The sequence below is a fragment of the Furipterus horrens genome, unplaced genomic scaffold (assembly GCF_987537825.1).
Source record: "Furipterus horrens unplaced genomic scaffold, mFurHor1.1.pri manual_scaffold_9, whole genome shotgun sequence".
NCBI lineage: Eukaryota > Metazoa > Chordata > Mammalia > Chiroptera > Furipteridae > Furipterus > Furipterus horrens.
Window position 1 is genome coordinate 98,435,051 of NW_028327179.1, and position 21,400 is coordinate 98,456,450.

A 21,400-nucleotide genomic window follows, 5' to 3' on the forward strand; every position below is an offset into this window, starting at 1 on the left:
ACTTTTTATTTACTTAAATGAGTTTTATTCATTTGACAATATTCACAATCATAAAACTTATTTGAAATTCATGGGGATCGAAGTCCTTTGTGTGATGTTTTTGCTGAATCTTATTTATGATGCTTAGTTTCTCGTGTTTTGTATTTTTGGAGTGTGACTTTAAATTTCTTGGGTTTTTATCTTTAGAAACTCTATAATTCTAGAGTCGATCCAGAGAGGATTTATACTTCCTTCAAAAGATAGCAGCTTAGAACCACCTTTTCCATTTTAATTTATTTTCTTGGGGGTTACATCCTATTATCAATATAAATTTAAAACCCATAATTTTGTTGAGCAAGACTATGGCTTATGACCTCTCAGAAAGTAATTTCTTTTTCTTTTTCCTTCTATAGGCCAGGGAAAGTGAGACAAATCCCCGTGTCATCTCTTTGCTGACTAGTGAATTTTTCTTAGTATCTGCTTCCACTGAGATTTTCACACGTCAGCCTTTATGCAGCGGCGCGTGGGTATGGGCTGTGGGAGTGGAGGCGGTCCTTTTCCTAGCATTTCTAGGTGTTCCAACCTGGAAAAGTTTCGGTCTCCTCACCTTGCCCTATTATAGGAAATGGAATTCTCTGGAGACTGTTATTTCTATCTTTTCCTTAAAAGGCTATAATATGATATTATCAAGTGTAAATATTGTTAAATAAATTATTTCATTGCAGAGAATTTACATCATAAAAAAACTGAGATATAAAAATTTTACAAATGTTTCATATTCAGTGAATTATTTTTTCAATAACTCACAACAGAGAGTGTCAACCTTTTGGGGAAAAGTGTCATTATTAGGGATGAGTGGGTGGTGAGATCCGAAGCATCCTCAAAGTAGTTTACCTGCAAACCGTAAGGTCATACTGCAGTGATGACCGTGGGAACATTCTTACAACATTAGAAAAGCATCATCTTTGTCCCTCATACAGAACATTGAAAAGTCTCCACAGGTCACATTTAGGATAAGTAACAGCGTTACCAACAAGAAAAATGATAACAAGAAGAAGAGGAGGAGGAGGAAGGACGAGTCACGGGCTTCTATTTGGGACTGAGCCCCCATGTAAGCACCCAAGCGAAGAAATGCATGGAACTGTTTTGGGGGTGACAGCAGTGATAGCCAGGCCTACGAACAAGCCTTCATGCCCACGTGTTGTGAAAGCAACTCCTGGCAAAGGTCTTCTCAGTCTGGCTTTACACTGACTCGAAATTAATTTTCAGAACATCAAGTAGTCATCTTTAGAAGCCTTCCTAAGGCAAATAGAAATGAGGTTTGATTTCTTAGTGTTTTGGATTATCCAGTCATCTTCATGCAGGTAATTGTGCTTCAAGTTTATATTCCTGTTGTTCTTTTTTCAGGTAAAAAACTAATTTAAAAAAAGCTATGCCTCATCCTTCGAAGTATTCAAAGGTATGTAGGCTTTCAAAGTGGAAATGTTTTGAGGATAATAAGAAACTACTTTCTGATTTTCTTTAGAGTAGAAAACAGATCTCTCAAATATCGAAGTCTTTTTAACTGTGAGAAATTACCATGCTATTTAACTAAAACTGCAATTAACAGATCCTAATGATAATAGTAGAGTTGCTATTAATATTGTTAAGCACTGACTGAGTGCTAGTCATTGTGCCCAGTGTATTTTATTACACTATTTTATTTAATGTTCACCTTAAACGTAGGAACTGGGTCTCATTAATCCTGTCTTTCAAATGAAGAAACTGAAATTAACTCAAGACCTGGGTGGGAAGGTAGGGTCAGTGAGAGGACATTGGTCAGCAGACACAAAGTGGCAGTCATGTAGGGTGAGTGGGTCTGGAGATCTAGCCGACACCACGGTGACTGTCCTTAGTCACACGTGCTGTACAGTGGGAAGCGGCTAAGACCAGAGATTGCAGGCCCTCTCACCACACACAGAAATGATAACTGTGCAGAGATGGCTGTGCTAATAGCTTGGCTATAATAACCATTTCACTGTGTATTCCTTTATCAAAACATCATGCTGTGCACCTTAAATATATACAGTTTTCATTAATACATAATAAGTTTTTCAGTCAGGTCGGCGACCTAGTCCAGCCCGTTCCTAGATCACTAATACGTGGCAAGGCCAGGATTCCACCAGTTCTGTTCTGGGGCCCACACTCCTGACCAACAAGATGCACTTTACGAAATACTGTGTTATTCCACAGCAATAAACAACCGCTTATACCTACATAGAAGAATCAGGGAGGCAGCCTCATTTGATTTCGGAGATGTATGAATGCATCTATTTTATGTATTGATTAGATTAGCAGCCGATGGTTATAAGGAATGAAAGTTATCAAATGTAAAATCTTTTATTTTGTATTTTGCACTCTCTCTATGAATACACAATTAAATTTTTAAAACACCCCTTAACATTATTAAAAAATCAAATTCTTCAGTTCGGTACTTCTGTCATTTTGATGGTGGCTCCTCAGCAGCTGTGGCTTTTTAAATCATCATGTATAATTTGATTTGTAAATTGTTAACTATCCCAGTTTGTCATGATACATAGCCTGCTTCTGATTTCCTTTATTTTCCATGTTCTTATAATTTTCTTCATAATTATGACAAGACCCTCATAAAAATATATGTCTACTGTCTTTAAACTTAAGATGATTTTGGTGTAAATGCACTTTATATATCTTGTGAATGTTCTATAGGAATAGGAGAGAAGACTCACATATTTTATTTGAAAATATTTGATCCTGCTGTGGCATCAAGTTTTGTTAAATATCAGTATTTTTTACAGTATACTAAAGTTTATATATTTTAAATAGCCTAAAATATACATAACTTATATTGTTTTGGTTACCTAACTGGTTCAATAAATTATGCCCAATTAATTTTAATTAAGTAAAATCAGTCAAACTAATATACACTATTTTTAAAAATAAATTTTCCATTTGCTAAATTTATACCACCACATTTTTAAGTCACTCCAAATACATTCTGAAAACCAGAACATTAGAAGGAAAGAATGACCTGAGAATTTTTTAAATATTCCTAATATATTTGATCAAATAACGAAGAGCATTGATCAGGCTATAAGAGGATCAGCTTGATATTTTTGAGAGCGGTCCCTCAGGCCTCGTGGTGGATGGAGAGCAGCACACGTGTGTGTGTGTGGCTGGCTCTGATAGCAGGTACAAGACTGGGAGGGTCATCCGTAAGGTGGAGCTGACAGGATGTAGTTGTGGGCGTCAGGGCTGTGGATGCAGGTGCTGGGGAAGACCCCTGGCTGGTTACCTTGTGCACATTTTTAAATGAGGAAGTAGAAGTGAAGGCATTTTGAGTGACTGCTGAAGTAGGAACAGTGACGGAATATCAGCTGGGGTCCAGATCAATGTATCTTGGGTTTTGAACATGTATGAGACATTGGGATGGACTTCTGGGTACATCCGCTCTGAGCTCAGAGGAGAAGCCTCGCTGGAGACTCAGTTGCTGGTTGAAGCAGTGGGTTTGGAAAGGGCCGTTTTTATGGATAGACTACCAAGAAAACAGACAGATTGGGACAAACTGTGATGAAATACTACATTTATACACCAGGTGGAAGACAGGTTATCAGTAAGGGAAATTGAAATGAAATTGCTAGGAAAGTATAAAGAATACACTGTAAGCCAAGGAAGGAAATATTCAAACTCTCCTAATATTTGCACTTTATTTACTCATGTGTAGGCAGTAACATTTTTAACACACCTATATTCATTTTCTGAGACATATTCCTAATGAGATTTCAGTATTCTTGGAGACAAAATAATGTTCTGAATCTATACTAAATACAAAGAAGTTTAAAATAATTTAAAGCATTGAGAAAAATAGAAAGGAAGATGATGATGATAATTTCTAGATCTCTGGTATATATTATGGCTATAGTTTTCCAGGCACTTTTTTTATATTTAATGAATTCTTCACAACCTCCTTTGATAGAGTATAATAATTTTTTTTTATTTTATAGATAAAGAAACAAGGAATAGACATTTACGTAATTTATTTAAGGTCAAAAAATGGTGGAGTCGGGGCCTGGCTGGGTGGCTCGGTTGGTTGGAGCATTGTCCTGTACACCAGAAGGTTGCGGGTTTGATCCCCAGTCAGGTCACATACTCCACTCGGGGGGCCTCTATGGGGGGCTGCCAATCGATGCTAGTCTCTCACATTGATGTCTCTCTCTCTCTCCACCCCCCACTTCCTCTCTAAAATCAGTAAACAGTTGTTTTTTTTTAATAGTGACGGAGTCAAAATTCCCAGCCTCCTATCTTATACTCTCCCATTATAAATAGAGAGGAAATGAACATCAGTGTAATAACTAAATGGCACACTACATTTGAAAAAGCCAACAGGTTATACTAAACAATTTCCACAAGTCACCCCCACGGGGTGGCTTTGGGCAGCCCCCGCAGTCTGAGAGCGCAGGCCTGAGCCGCTGTGCGCTCCTGCGCGCCTGCTTCCCTGCGCGCCCGCAACGCGGGGACTCCTCGCCCACACCGCCGTCTGCGTTCCCCACGTGTCCCGTTGGCGCAAACGGTAAACCCCGGACAAACCCTGCGTGTCTACGTCATTCGGATTCTGTGCTCTTTCACACCGATGAGCATCCCTTTACTAACTCAACAGCATTCCTTCCTGACTTTTCTTCGGCCTCTTTCTCAGTTTACGCACCAGTGTGTGTTCCTCGTCCTGCCCCTGCGCCGGCGGTTTCCGGAGTCGCAGCCTTGAGTGTCTTTGCGCAGAGCGCTACTTACCTTCTCCATGCGGGTTCTTCTCCCTCCACCGCAGAGTTACTCACAAATCTCCCCAAACGCTGCTCTCGTTCCTGAAGCCCAGGCATTAATATTAACCTGCAGATTGAACATTATACAGTATCCGGGACCTCCCACAGGGGCTCCTTGTCAGAATCACGCAACCCGCCGCCTCCTGCTCCGTTACATCCCACGTCTTAATGACCTGACGCTCCTCCGCTGGTACAGATGAGAGCATTCCTCTTGTTGCCCAGCAACAAATCTAAGGTTCATTCGCATCCTCTGTGTGTAGTTCATTCGCATCCTCTGTGTGTAGTACTTACATCCAGTGGGTTAGCCAGTCCTCTCATATCTTCCTGTGAAACATCTTTCATCTGCTTCCTCTGTGTTAGCCTTATTGACACCTTCTAGACGAGGATTTGGGACTTCTTCAATGGCTCCTTTATAAGGCAATACTACTTCAGGTTTTCCTTCCACCAGCCTATTCTCATCTCCACCAGAGAGATAATAACACGAATTGATCAGACATTTTCTTGCTCAAAATCCTCCCTTGTCTCTTCGTCATTCAACAGCAATTGTTGAGCCCCTACTAAGATACAGCAGTCAATGTCTCAAGAAGTTTACACTCTTATAAAGGGGAATAAACTATAAACAAGTATACAATATATCAGATGGTGATAAGTGTTATGAAGAAAAGTGAATTGGGTAAGGGAGGAGTAGAGACCTGAGACCAGGGACAGTTATTTAACGGGTGGGCAGAGCAGGCTTCTCAGATGAGGCGACTGAAACAGACCAGAAGGAAATGAAGATGTAAGATGAAACATCACGTCATTCCAGGGTAAAATTCAGACAGTCATTTGCCTAACAAATATAGAGGGATCCATAAAGTCTGAAAACTGATATATGTTATGTTGCAAAGGATGGCTTCAATCTGTTAAAAAAATAATTTATTTTCAATCTTTATATATATCTCATATATATCCCTTTGATTATTTTAAGATAAGCAAGGAGGTGAAAATAATGGTGAGTGTCTCTCTCTATATATATCATAAAAAAACACGGCAATATGACTGATGTCATGAAACTAATAAGAAGACAAACACACTCAGAAATACACGTTGGTAGATAAATAAGCAACTCCAGATAAGTATAAACGGTGACAAGTTCTTTAACAAGAAGTGAATAGCTGAAGAACAGGGAAGGGAAGATTGACAGAATACTTTTCAACAGAGTGGTCTTAGAAGGCCCATGTTGGAAGGTGGCATTTGAGCTGACCTGAATCACAAGAATAAGTCAACCATGAAAAATGCAAGAGAGAAGAAAATTCCAGGTGGAGAGGACATGGTCTTCCTGAGGCTCAGGCAAGAGGACAAGGTGGCTGAAACATGGTCTGCAAGGATAGACATCTTAAGCATTTGAATAGGAAACTAGCAATGTAGGCATTCAAAAATCTGACAGAACTCCTTCTAATTGTGAGAAATTTCCTGGAAACATAAAGTACATATTGAGGAAAATTACTAAATTTTTGTAGAATTTTATTGTACTTATTTAATGGTTTAATTGGCACTGTTTTAATTTTAAAGCTCAGGAGGGTTCCTGAGTGGTTGTACGCATCCTAATAATTAAATTTGGAATGAGTTGCAGGAGTCAGAAGATTCAGTCTTTTAAGGTCACAAAAGTCATCCTGGTTTGATATCATAGAATAGGAGTATATAAGGATCACGTGTCAAATGCCACTGAGGAGTCTAGTCAAAGGGTAAAGGTGTCCTTTGGTTCCCTGAAAGTCACCACTGAAATTAGGAAGCCCAGCTTCATTGAAAATCCGTGGGCATTGAGTGCAGATGAAAGTGGGATAAAGAAAAAGGGGGACACGGGGACATGGAAACGGGACAAGTTCATTTCCTTGGGGGGATAACTTAATGCCAAGAGGCAGGACTTTTAGCATAAAGCCCTATTTCATTCCAGATGGAACAGAAAATTCTTAATTGTTTTTAGTTTCAAACTTTATTTTTTAATTTTTAGTTTTCATTTCAAACAACTCAAAATTTGGAGAAAATAATTTCAAGAGAAATACAGAAGCCCGAGTATACCTTTCACCCAGAGACCTCATCCCACTTGTGCCAGTTGTCCGACATTGTCCTTTACTGCGAAAGCCCCAGCCCGGGCCCACTTGGCATGCCCCGTGTTTCTGCCTCTCCGGCCTCTAAAAGTCGGAATCCGATCCTCAGCTGATTCTCGGCGTTCCCAACCCTGTCGTTCCTGCACGTCCTCTCAGTCTGGGTCTGCCGTTTCCTCGTGGTTGGGCCCAGGGGACCTGTGTATTTGGGGCAGGAGTCCCACCAGGGGATGTTGTAGTTTTCCTGTCGCATCTGGTCACGGGCCCGCAGTGGCCATCGGCCCCTTTATGGATGGTGATAACTTCGATCCATCGATCACAAAGATGTCTGCCGGCTTCCTCTGCTGTAAAATGATGCGTTTCCTTTTTGAAATTAACACGTTGCGTTCAGATGGCAAGAATTCTTGTCATTTGATCGCATAATTTTAAACAAATCAGGTTATTTAGACATTCAGTAGTAATTTTTCATTTGCTTTTTTTTATTAATTAAGGATAGTAGTAGCTTAATTGTTAATTTCGTGAATTCATTTTATTAATATTAGCCATATAATCATATTTAAATCTTAAAAACCTGCTGGAACAGAGGATTAAAAGGCATTTAAATACCCTGGTATGCAACATGTTTTGGGGAGACTCTTTGAGACTTTGTCCTCATCTAACTTTCCCCCCCACGTTTCAGCATCAATGGATATTTCTTTCCTCAGATGGTACTTCCCCTGACCCAGCTCTGGAATCAGCCATTTCTTCAGGGCGTCCTGGTTTTATTCAGGAGTGAAACTAAGATCTGAACCATAAGGATACTCGCTGCTTCTGGGTGACCCTCCTCCTGGGCCGTCTTCAGTACATGGTAGAAACTACTTCTATATTGAGCACTTATACCATTCCACCTAGATTTTCTTCTTCATCTATTAAATATGCTAAAAACCACCAGTGCACACTGATAGCTTAAATTCCAGCCAAACCCACAGGATCCATTCAAGATTGTCCCCTACCCACGGGTACCGTCCTTTCCTGACTGTGAGAACCTGGTCCTGCCCGCCTCAGCACGTTCCCTGATTGGCTCAGCCGTGTGGCTCTTCTCTCTGCAGAGGTGCCCATGTGCTGGGGTGTACTCACAGCCTGCTGTTAACGCCACGGTGGTCTGGACCCCAGTTCCCATTGGGGTGAGTTGTTCAGGAAGCTTGGGGAATGGCAGAAATTGGTAGACGTTTTTCACAATCATCCAAGATGGAAGGAAGGTAATGCACGGATGTTATCATCGTGCCAGCATCCCACCAGCCTCTCTAGGACCTCCCAAGTGCCTCAGCTGTAAAATAAGTGTAACTAGAGATAAGTCTGGTGCACGCGTGGTTTTTGACATGTTGGATTTTCAGCCCTGTGGTCTGCTGTTTGCTCTTCCTGTCTCATCAGGTTAACATCGTAACTTAGAACAATTCAGATTGGCACTTTAACGTCAAAAGAAACATCAGCATGCTTTCCACTGATGTATTTCTGAATTAAAATTTTAAAACCTTGAAATGGCATGTATTTCTTTTGTCAGCAAGAATAACAAAATACTGAGTGGACTTCAAATCAGGTATGAAGTTTTTATATCCTAAGTCTTGAAGCAGAAATCTCAAACATGCCGGTCAGGCACCATCATTATAACGACCCTGTAAAGACGGAAGAAGGCTTCCCTGTTTACTGATAGCGAAATGCAGTGGAGGCAGACAGGATTACAACTCAGGGTGGGTGTTATGACACATAGTCAGATCGTACAGCCTGATAACAGCCACCCATGCATGCCTGTTGCATTTTTTATTTCACATTTATAGATACAATAAATTTAAAGCTCTTAGCTAAAAACAAAGGTTTGCTTCTTTATTCTACATACTCTTTCTACTAAGTTGACAAAATTTTATTAAATTTAACTTTCTATCCATTTTATATCTGTTCGTTTCTGACCCTCAAAATCTCAGCTGCAGCCCTGACTCGCGTGGCTCAGTGGGTTGGGCATCATCCCACAAACCAAAAGGTCACTGGTTTGATTCCCGGAGGGCACGTGCCTGGGTTGCGGGCCAGGTCCCTGGTTGGGAACGTGCAGGAGGGAATCGATTGATGTTTCTCTCCTTCTCCTTTTCCCTCCCTTCCCCGCTCTCTAACAATAAGTAAATAAAACATTTTTTAAAAATCTCAGCTGCAAATGTATATCTCCAAACACTCCTGATATTGATCTACTAAGTAGGTTCATTTCTGAGCTTTAGCTTGGTCACTGAAAATATCACAGACACTAATACACTAGGATTTTCAGTGACATTATATTTGTACTTACAGGGAGCAAACACAGAAAATAAATAATGTTTCCGACTCCCTTCAGAGGGAGTCACGACTCCAGGGGTTCGGCGGCAGAGCCCCGATGCCTGTGGCCTGTCGCTGACCGTGAGGGAGCAGTCAGCATCCACCAGTCACTGCTTCGCAGGCTCCGTTTTTGTTCATCGACCCCTAACTTTTAGAAACTACTTGAGAAAGTGACGGCAGGAATTTTTAGTTGTAATCTGAATTGGCTATTTATAACTGCATCAAACTACCTCAAAACTCCATAGGCAAGCACAGTAATAATTTGCTATCTTTTTTTTTTCCATGGGAGCAACCTGGCTGGGAAGTTCTGGCTGGAGTTTTTTTGTTTTTTTGAGTTGAACCTGAATGTTTCCTGGGGCCTCAGTCTGCTGAGGGCTTGGTTAGGACTGGAGGTGGCTTACTCATAGGCCAGCCATTTGCTGCTGCCTGTTGCCGTAGGTCTAGTTCCTCTCCCCACGGGTGCCTCTCCACCAGATGGCTTTGAGGTTCCTTGGGACACCCGGGCTGCCTTCCCAGAGCCAGTCGTCCCAGGGACCAAGGGGAAGTCTCTAATGCCTTTTTTTTTTCTTTTTATTACTAAGCCTTGGGCGTCACATACCCCGGTCACTTCTGCAATGCTGTATTTGTCACACAGGTCAGCACAGTGTAGGAGGGTACTGCGCAAAGCTATGAATGCTGGGAAGTGAAGACTTACGCCCATCTTGAAGACTGGTTACCAGAGTTTGCCCTTTGGGGGCACAGAGATTCATGTCTCCTCTACATGAAAGTACTCTCGCTCCCTCCAAAGGCCCTCGCAATGTCATCCTGTTAAAGCATCTGCCCCAAATTCAGTAACTCACCATCTTAAGTCAAGTTCATACCAAAATGAAGCCCCTAGGGAAGGCCAAGAGCAAAGGAAGCTGTCTGGGTAGAGTTCCTCAGACATCGCTGCTCATCTGAAGACCTGTGAGTGGGCTGTGCGCCACTCACGTCCCCGTGCAAAAGTGGGAGAGGCCCGGGGGTGCCACGTGAGACTCGCTGGTTCCAAGGGAGGAAGATGAGTTGCACAGAAGAACTGGTCCGTAGCAGCTGTGGAATCCGGGCAGGCACGTGCCAGGCCCTAGATCCCTGGCACATGTTTAGATTTATGTTACAATCCCCTCTCAGTACCAAATTCATTATTAGTGATTTCTTATTATATGACAAATCACCCAGAATGGAATGGCTTAAAACCATGATTTATTTTCTCTCGTGGACCTCTCCACAGGACCGCTCAGACGTGATGGCTGGCTTCTCAGGGTTAAATTTCAGAGGCCAAGTTGAAAACAAGCCATGGAAGTCACACACAGCCACCACCCCACGGTTTTCCACGGGCCACAGAGGTCAGCCCTAATTGAATGTGGAAGGGAAGCCCAACAGGGTGTGAATTAATGGAGTCCCTCTTGGAAATGTTAAAGATAATGTAAGGAGAGGGGGAAAACCTAATTTTTAATAGATATGTAGTAGTGTGTCCTGTAATTATCTTCTAGAATGTATCCCATGCAGAAAAATGAGAGGATGTGACAATTCAAACTCCAAAATTGATTAGGGCCAAAGAGAACATTGCTGCGGGTGACTGCGGAAGTCTTGTTTTATGAGCTTAATTGTACCCGACCCAACCAGCCGCGATCGGTGCTGTGCAGCTGCCGTGCCGCAGAGAAGGTCTTTTTCTCACAAATAGATCTCCTCATTTTGGAATATTTCAAAGCTAGGATGGATATTTAGAGACTCCCAAGTATTCAAAAAACAGAACCAAATTGTCAACAATAGTCATTGAAGTTCCAGCTGCATGTTTTCTCTCTGCTAAGTTTAGACATTAACTCCTTTCAATATTATCTTGATTAAACACGTTTAAAATCATATGTATGCCTGCAATTAGCCTAAGGAGTTGACTTCTCCTAGTTCAGCAAATTCTGAGGAGACTAAGTCCATGCAAATGAAAAAAAAATGTGACTTTGAAAAATCCATAGATATGCTACATGTTTGACATTGAAATAAAGCCTTATGTTAACTCAAGGAATTAATTTAGGTATAATTCTGTTTTTACATAGTATTCCGTTGATGGAAAAGGATGTATTATACCTCTGTGATTAATGCTTAAAGACAGTTCAATAGATAATAATTATACTTTAAATATTATAAACCATTAATAAAGGGAAAAGGAGGTTTCTCGTGTCCTAAATTACTATTACTAGTGAAATAGAACAGGATATTTTTAAAAATCATTTAATGGTCAATTTTTTAAAGATTTTTATTAAAAACTTCCTCAATTAATGGCACATGTTGGTCTCAACCTATTCTGTATAAATTATATATCCAATTAGATTGAAATACATGTGTGAATAACTTCAGATTTTTAAGCAAATTAATATGGTTTAATTTGCTTTGATAGGTCAACTTGGTGTGGGAAACTATATGAAAAGATGATTTTTGGAACTTTCTGGAGATGCTCAACAGGATCAGACAATATTATACCCTATGCTCTACAAATTTTCTATGCATAATAATTTTCTGTGCATTTTTCTACTGAAAAGGTATAATGGTAACTGATCGGTGGTGCCATTTTAAGGTTATTTTGAAATAAATGTATAATGTCTGATTTCAAATCCTGTGTATGTGCTATTCCCTAATAGAAACAGTAATATTTACTCTCTTTTTGGTCTTGTTTTCATTCTCTTTCAATTTTAGTTTTATTTCTTATCATTTATGCTCCCTATACCGTATTAGGTACCATATATATGGTATATATTCAGAGCAGGGTGGCTGACCCTCTTATACCTAAATTTATCTCTTTGTTATGTTTCTTTGGATTTTATAAATTGAGAAACCATTTGTAATGAAAAACTCTCTTTGGATTGAGTTAGACATTAATCCATAAAATATGATTCATCTTCCTTGATAATAATAACTTTAGCTTCTTGACAACTAAGTAATAGGCCTCTAGGGAATTAAGAAAATAGATGTAATACTGAAAGTGTAAAAGGAGGGCGCTGGGGTAGTTGAGGAAGACCTACATTTTATGTCCCAGTCTTTGTAGACAGGGTCCGGTGCCCAAGTACAACAGTGACCTGTTGACAACAGAGGGACTTTGTGACGGAGTGAGAAAGAAGATGTCAAGGAGAAAATATGAGGGATGCTAGACCCCAGAGACAAAGATTCCTGTAGGTTCAACCCTTCTTTCCCGGAAGTCCTATCTCTTCCTCTTGAATACGGCACCAGCAAGGATCCACAGAACAGGACTGGAGGCAGTGAGCGTGTTCAGGGGGTGTCCCCAAGGAAACTCAGTGAAACACTGTGCCCCGGACTCAACACCCCCATTTCTGCTCTCTCGCAGGTTTTCGGAATCAGATGAGTAACTCGAGTCACTCGGTCCTTCAGCCTTCATTCCAAGGGTGCATGCAGCTCATTCAAGTGGACGATCAACTTGTAAATTTGTACGAGGTGGCGCAGAGGAGGCCAGGGAGCTTTGCGAATGTCAGCATTGACATGTGCGCCATCATAGACAGGTAAGCAGTCTTTCCATACTACTTCAGACGGTCCGGACTTTCCAAGTTCATGTTTATGTTGTGGGACAAATGAAGTGCCCGCCCTCTGAGGGGGTAGACAGGAGGAGCCATTTGCCATGTCTGTGGTCCCGTATGTGTGATGCTAGCAACAGCACCTGTATCAGGACATGGATGTGTATGGTGGAGCAATCTGTGATGTCACATTAGTCCAGTGACTGTCACCCTTTTTCATCTCATGGCACGCACAAACTCATTACCGAGATTCTACAGCACACCAAAAAAATATCTTTGGGCCAACCTGACAAAAATTAGGTATGATTTGGATTCATTCCCACTGGCACATCGGAAGGCTATTGTGCTGGCTGCTGTCACTTTTTTATCTGACAATCTAAGGAAAAGAGGTCAGTGCCCCTGACCAAATAGTCAGGTGTTGCATGTCTTAAAAATTCTTGCAGCGCGCCGGTGGAAAAATCGCTGCCTCGGTCCCTCGGCCCCCTCAGTGAATGGGAACATCATGCCGGCGGCTCTGTAGGCCACGGCTGAGTCGTAAAGGGATTCAGTTTTGCTTGCTTTGCCCGCGAGCAGAGACGCCCCTTCTCTCCTGGTCTCGGCCACCACTCATTCTTATTGTAGTCCCGCCTCCTAAAGCGAAAGGGACATTAAAAAAGGGTGGTGGTGGATGGTATGGGTACCTGTGAAGCAGAGTATTTGATGTAATCGAGTCTGCTTGCAAAAAGCACGCACTAAAATATTGCAATGTCTACTCTTCATTCGGTTTTGCAAATCGAGGGGAGGAGATTTTTATAAAAACTGAGTTGACTTCTCGCACAGTGGAAAGACACAACTTTTATGTGAAATATCGTGACAATATCACATACTCTATGGTGATAATTTACTTCTAAAAATGCCTTTCATTCCAACGAGGAAATATTTCATTTTTAGATGTTTTGCCTATAAAAAAACTACATCTAACCATGAGCTGAATTTAATCTGGTGGATTTAGGTGATTTTAAAAACCAATACTAAATCTTTTATGAGAAGGCTTTCTTATCCTGAAAAATAGCTTTATTAATTTTATATTTTGAGAGATGAAAGTTCCATAAGTCTCAATATGCCCCCAAGAAAATATACACTTTAAGCCTCTAATAATATTATTTCATTTAAGAGGAAACCCTTGGGGAAGTCATTCAAAGATATATAGTTAATCTGAAAAATATATAAAGTTATCTATAATAAAATAATTTTGTTCCATATACTTTTAATAAAATAGTATTCATGTGAATGTTGAATTACAGTTTATGACAGATATAGAGTGTAAATTTTAAAGCTTAATATGTTTGTAATAAAACTTGACATATAATAGTGCTTATTTCTATAACATATTTGCAAATACTCATCCTAATGGCCTAAACAGTTTATATTTAAACAGAACAATGAACAATTTTAATAGAAATATCCTCTTAATTTTTGACCCATCAATATTGTAATAGCTGTTATTTCTGCCTAATGTAAATGGTAGCAATAATCCGAAAAACTGAGAGATGAGAGTTTTACAATTATACGTTCTGATATTAGGTATTTATCTATAAATTTTAGTAATTATTTTCCATACAGGAAGATTTTCCTCCTTAGGAATAGTTATACAGCATATGAAGCTATTTTAGTACCTTGTCCATTTTCCATGCCAGTAGCTTTAATAATACAATAATTTCTATCAGCAATAACCAAGGCATTTCATTCAGCTTTTGTAAACAAGCTAGATTTTACGGTGATATTGCTATTTCACTGCAAACAGCATGTTTCCTGGGCATTATATTTAAATTGTTTGCTTCCAAAGAAATTGAAGAGAGATATTGAAATGTTAATGTCTTACTCCCATGGAGAGAGTAGGAGTTAAATTGCCCCCAAAGGAAAGAATGAGCTTTTGATAAATGAAGATCATGGAAGATGTCCTCCTGGTGACGATGTGTAGTATAGGGAATGCAAGTTTCAATTTTTGGCATCTACAGGAGTACAAAAATTTTTTTTTTTTTTTACTAAAAAGTGTCAGTCCCCAAAGTCCATGTGACAAGTGTCCTGTAGCTGACAGAACAAGCTATTTCTTTCTTATCCTTCTGGACGATAACCCAGAAGAGCAGCTTTGGGAAAGTAGTCACCTCTGATCCATCCCCACAAATTTCCTAAAGCCACTGTGAAATCCATGGCCTGCTTGTCTCCTTTTTTTGAAGGCCATGACTTCTGCACGTTAACTACCAATGTGTGGAGCAGCGGGTTCCTTCATTTACCTAAAATCTCTCTGGATCAAAACCTTAATCTGTGAAGAGTTGTGTTTTTGTAAATATGTCACAAGGCTATATTCACTTGATTCAAACTATGGAGATCCTTGCTGATTTCATGTGTGTCTGTCCAGCTGAGAGGCCCAGTGGGGTGAGCCTGTCCTAGTACAGTGGTGACCCATTAGGTCACACTTCAATGGCACATCCCTAACCCATCTCTCGTTTGATTCCCACCCCCCCCCCACTAACTCTTATTTTGCAACCTCCCGATCTTGACCGTCTTATTTTCGAACTACCTAAATTCTCCCTAAGTAAGTTTGCATTGGCTTTCTTACTTTTCTCCTTTCAAATTTCAGCTCAATGATTTGAAAACTATTAAAATAAAAAAGAAAGATAAATGAGAATATAGGGTAAAAAAAAACAGAAACGCTACCACAGGCGTGATTTTTATAAAATGTTTGGTGATAATAGGAGCAGCTGTGAAGATTTGATGAGCAGAACTTAGGGAAATGGTTTGGGGAAGGTGATACCGAAGGAGTTTTTCTGTGTGTCGTTCTGGAATACCCTCTGATTTCAGCTTCCTTTTCTTCCTGCGTGTGGATTTACACATGGCTGGTTTGTTTCCCGAACACGACACTGGATCGAGGGAACAGCCAGCACACCAAGCTCTAGAATTACTCACTCAGTCGTATCTTATGAGTGCGTTCATGGCCCAGGCACCGTTCTAGGCTCTTAGTATACATCGTAGAACAAAATAGACAAAGATGCTTGTACTTCAGAAGCTCATAGTCTGGAGGAAAGGGGGAAGGGGAGGAAGGACAGATGCAATAAAGAAGCAAACATTATAGTAAGTTAGCAGGAGTCTGTGCTCCGGACAAAAACGTAGAGCAAATAAGGAGGACTGGCACTCCAGGAGAGGGGGGTGTTGTGTTGCAGTTTAAATTGGTTGGTCAGCATTAACCTCATTTAAAAAATTAATAGCTCAAGACCTGAAAGAGGTAACAGAACTGGCCCATTCGGGGAAAGAGCATGACAGGAAAAGGAAACAGTCGATGCAGTGAGGCTGCCTGGCATGACATAGGATTAGCAGGGGTCCGGGTGGCAGGTCTGGAAGGACCAGGAGCAAAGCCACAGGAGAGGCGGCCGGGGCGGTCCTGGGGACCTGCAGTTATGCGAAGGCTTTGGCTTTTATTCTGATGGAACCAGGGCTTATTGCAGGTGTCTTGCGTAGAGCTAGGGATAAGCTAGCGTGCGTGCCACAAAGATGGCAGGCTGGGGGCGGGGGGGGGGGGGGGGGCGGGGCGGGGCAGGGAGCCTGTTACAGTGACCCAGATGAGAAGTGGTGGTGGCCTCAGACCAGGGCGCTAGCACAGGACGTAGTGGGAAGTGGCTGATTCTGAACAGACATGTAAATCGAAGGTAAAGCTGTCTCTTGCTGGACTGGATCTGGGGCATGAGCGGAGAGAGGAAAGGATTCAGTAAAAGCAGCTGGATGGAAGGAGTTACTGTCTCCTTAGATGGGAAGGCTGGTGGGAGAGATTGGTCAGGGGGCTGAGGGGAAAGGGCATGAATTCAGTGGTGGGCATGCCTTGAAATGTCTGTTGGACGTTGGCGTTGAAATGTCAGGAAGGCAACTGAATGTAAGTACGTAAGTCGCATGCATCATCAGCAGGTCATGTGCAGAGATGTTGTGTCTGACAAAATCCCCACGGTCACCTACTGAGGGCCTTGGTTTCTTCAGCTGCATTCCCTGAACAGCCACAGAACCGAGGGGCAGGAAGGCTCTCCCCGTGCTGGAGGCCTCTAGCTTTCCCCTCTCATTGGTCCCTGCTCTTAGGACACCCTGCAACCATAAGATAGGTAACAGGTGACCTCTTTGTTTCTCCTCGGGTCATTAGCATCTGTCATCTCCTCTCAGCACCCTTACGTGGCTGCTTCCGTGTGGCGAACCTCTTTACCTGTCGTGTATAGTGCCCTTCCCGGCCCCCTTCTCTCTAACCTCTTCTCCGGTGTGAGAATCTGCGCCCCGCCCCTGCAGATGCCTGTGAAAGTGAGGCTCATCCATTTCCTCCTGCAAGAGGGGCTGCAGCAGCACCCTGGGGCATTTCAAAGGGCGGGGCGGGGAGGACAAGGGAGGGTGGAGGAAGGAGAGAGGAGGGAAGGAGACTGGGGGCCTGAGTGAGTCCCCGGAGGTCAGAATCTGCAAACTGGGAGCCTGGCTGCAGCAGACAGGGCGGCGTGGGGGCCCGTGTGGCGTCACTGTCGGCTTCGGGGGCCTGCGGTTCTTACCCAGGACCTCTGGGGTGAAGGAGCCACCGTCAAAGTTAGAGCTTGAGTTTAAGTAGACGGTGTTCTTGCCTCGCCTGGAAAAGTGTGTCTGTTGTGTGAATAAGAGCAGAGCCTGTTTTGCTCGCTGTGACGTCTACATCCAGCCTCCAAGCACCCTCAGCGCCCAGCTGGGCAGGAGTAGCCACGGGACGCAGTCCTGCCTCCTGAGATAAGCAGATGTCAGCGAAGGCTTCGAGTGCCTGATTCCGCTGTCCCCCCCTCCCCTCCAGGGTCCCCATCCAGTGCAGACGCCGGGCCTGGGGCTGTACAGTCAGGGAGCCTGGGCTGAGCGCCCCAGCCAGCAGCTGCCCTCACTTCTTTTTAAGCGGAGAAAGCTGTCCTTGTTTGTTCAAGCCACTGAGGCCAGTCTTACTTTTCTCGGAGCCAAAAGCATCTGTTTTTTTTTTTTTTTTTCCATGTTCCATTTCTAAACCTAACCGATACCATCTTTTTCCCTTTGGAAGAAAAGATGCTACATTCATCTGAGGGTCTATTAAGCTTCACACCAGCGTTGTCCCCTAGAGATGGGCACTTGGGCACCACGTGGTTGTTCAGAGGCCAGAGAACACTGTGGTTAGAATCAGCATCTGGTAGAAAGAACGGTAAAGCTAGTTCATTAGAATTATGATCTCAACGTTCCTGGCCCCTCCCTTGTAAATACATTGAGAAACAAAGCCAGTAGACGTTCTGAGGAGCACCCAGAGCGGAAGAGGAAGAGTAAACGTCTCAGCTTAACCGCCGCCTACAAAATTGCTACCCCTGCAGGCGCTACGAATAGCCTGGATCCTACTTCTGAGTTAGTAATTAAGTCTTCGTTACATTTTTAGATAGAATGCGTAATCACAGTCCCCGTTTTTATGTCTTAATTCAGTGCTTTCTTTTCAAGAACATCTACCGCATTCGTTTGATTTTTTTTCCTTTCCTTTAAAGAAAAGAGTAAGTGCGCAATTTCTTTGTAAGAGCCTTTAAGTGAGGGTTGGATAGATACTCAGTGTGTGTGATGTTTCAAAACTCAGCCGACTGTTGGAAAATTGAACAACAAATAAGTAGATTAATATTATCAGTTTGGAAGGGGGTCATGAGTGTCTGTAGAAGCAGGTTTAAAATTTATCACCCTAACTTGAATGAAGAAAGCATGTCACATTATTTATTTTCTAAACTTGATCTTCATTTGCTCATAAGCTCCCACTTTCAGTCCATAGCAGAAAAAAATATTTGAACACATACATTTGGGGGGTCCTAATAACTTCAGATAGATAGATACAGTGATCCCTCACTTATCACAGGTATTACATTCTAGACCCCCCATGACAGGTGAAAATCCGTGAAGTAGGAACCTTACATTTATTTTAGCATTTACTGTACAGGACCACAAAATCCCGCGATATAGCAAAAAATCCGCGATAAATAATAACATATAATATTTTTAAAATCCCGCAATACAGTGAGGCCGCAATAAGTGAACCGTGATTAGAGGGACTACTGTTTGTGTGTGTGTCTGTGTGTATGTCTGTGTGTGTGTGTGACATGAAATGTGTGTGTGTGTGTCTGTGTGTGTGTGTGTGACTTGAAATGTGTGTGTGTGTGTCTGTGTGTGTGTGTGTGTGTGTGTGTGTGTGTCTGTGTGTGTGACTTGAAATGACCTAAAAGTTATTTTCGCTGTAGGACAGGGGAGGCCCATGTCCCAAGCACAGATTTTTCTGCAGGGACACCGTCTGTGCCCACACCCCGATGTCCCTCGTGTGCCAGGCAGCCACCACGGTGAGCACGGTCCTCCGCACCCGCATCCCAGGCAGAATTACAGCTGTCACCCCTTGTGACTGCTTCCACTTTGGGCACTTCCCACATTTTCCAGTAATGTCTTTAAATTTTTTTATTTTACTGGTTGTGTCTTTTATTATCGCCTAAGGCTGCAGGGTCCATTAGGTGCCAACTGTAAGCTGCCACTCTCTGGGGCAGAACCTTTCCACGCTTTCCAGGCCGACCATGCCTTGCGGGTTTGTTCTTAAGAACTATTCCTGCCATCAAGGAGGCTGGTGGCAGAGGGTGCCAGCCCCTCTGTTACGCTGGGAAACATTTTGTCTTTTACCATTAGATTCCGTGGTAATTATGCAAACTGGGTAAAGGAGGCAAAGAGTTTCTCAGATCACCTTGGCGTTGCACAGAACTGTGTTCCTGCTACATTCTGACAGCATTAGGACTCGGGTCCCATCAGGCTCCAAAGCTGGGTCATCCCTGGAGAACTGGAGCCGCCCAGGGCTTCTCCAGGCCTGAGGCTGGATTTCCTGTTGCAGAAAGAACATCTTTCAGGAACACCCTGAGAACAAAACTTTTTCAGGGTCCTAAGACCAGATCACCAGCTCCAAATAAACACCTAGGAAAAAAAAAAGAAAAGAAAGACTAGTTACATAGTCCAGCTTTGATTTTTTTATGTGACAGTCACGTTGTGGATCTTTATTGTAAAGAGATTCATTTTGTCTCTTAACCTTATCTCCGTTTCTTTCCCGTCTTGGACCCCAGTGATTTTATACTGCAGATGGCTCTGTACTTCCTTTCTGTCTTTGGGCAAAACTGAAATGCTGGTAGATTCCTGGAAAGCCCCGTTTTCTCACGCCGGATCTGACTCATGCTTGTTTTGGATATGTAGCTCTTTGTACAAACTGTTGTGACCATCCGTGCTAACTTCAGGCTCCCCTTTGATCTTGAACTGCATTGCCAGAGACATTTGGTTTCTTTCAGAAGGGGCCCCGGGGGACTTTCCTGTTTCCACCTGAACTTGTAAGTCTTAGCCATTGATCTCGCACGAGAACGCACGCTCAACGACCCCAGCGTGTCACAGACGCAGGTGAACCCATGCCCGAGTCAGTTGCCTCTCTGAAGTGATTTCAAAGTGATTTTATTTGTAAGTACAAATAAAGGACTAGAGTGACAAAACTTATCTTTAAAAAGAAAACATAGTAGTGATAGGCCAGAGGAGATAACTCTCCTAAGAGAAAAAGGGAAAGAAAAAAGTTAAATTAACCCTTTTAAGATTCAACAGCAGCCTTTTTCTTCTTTGATGTATTGCATGTGTCAGGACTAAAGAAAACTGTATTTGCTTTTGGCGTGGCGCAGTGCTGTGCTTTGACATTTAAATCTCAAGGAAGCCTGATGCAGAAAAGTAATGTCAGAAGACAGTTATGCGCCTGAAGATGAGCAGAAAGAAGAAAGATAAGTCATTTTAACGTGCAGCTAGATCAACTACAGAGAGCTTTAAATGAGTCATTAAGTTTTATATCTTGCTTTTGAAATTAGATTACCTGAAAAATAAAAACAAAAGCAAGTAATTAAAGAATCTATTTAAACGAGGTGCCTTAACAAATATTCTCTTCTTGGGAGAATTGCTTTGGTCCATTACTCAGCCATATTGCAGACGTTTCATTGAATGCCTTTCAAACCAGCCTGACGGGAATGGGTGCTCACCGGTCCCGTCGTGAAAGGGAGGGAGCGGTACCCGGGGACGTTGGAAGCAGAGTTGGGGCAGCAGGTCCCCGTTTTTCATCCCCTGTCCTGCCCGCATGCTGTGTGGGAGTCAGTGGTTCACTCCCAGATGTGTTTAGAAAAGTCTTAATGGTTAGTGTAATAACACAGGCTAAATAAATATGCGGCCTGTTTTCAAATGCACAGAGACAGAAAGAGTTTCCATTAAAGCAAACTAAAAGTTCTGAGGAAGGTAAGTGCCCCCAAACAAAACTATCAGTTTGGGTACAGACCCGCCGACTACAGCGGCCTGCCCAGGTTCCCTGGGGACTTCAGTTTTCTCGGCGCTTGAAGAAACCACACCTGGAAATGGAAGGTGATGCTTTGTGGGAAGGTGGCATCAGAAAGGCTGGTGGGTTGGAGTCGTAGAATTCCTTTGCTTTAATTTTTAATAATTTTTATTGACAACTGGGATGACTTTGGTTAATAAAGTTATATAGGTTGCGAGTGTACAGTTCTGTAATACGTCATCTGTATAGTGTGTTGTGTGTCCACCGTCCAAAGTCACGTGTCTTTCTGGC

General features: G+C 42.4%; 1 protein-coding gene across 1 annotated transcript in view; it reads left to right on the forward strand.

Moving 5' to 3' along the window:
• CNTNAP2 (contactin associated protein 2) overlaps window positions 1–21,400 on the forward strand; it is a 1,071,500-nt gene that overhangs the window by 389,980 nt on the left and 660,120 nt on the right. The window contains exon 9 of the mRNA XM_090286919.1: window positions 12,585–12,756. Coding sequence (XP_090143045.1) covers window positions 12,585–12,756 — 172 coding nt within the window. The remainder of the gene's footprint in view (window positions 1–12,584; window positions 12,757–21,400) is intronic.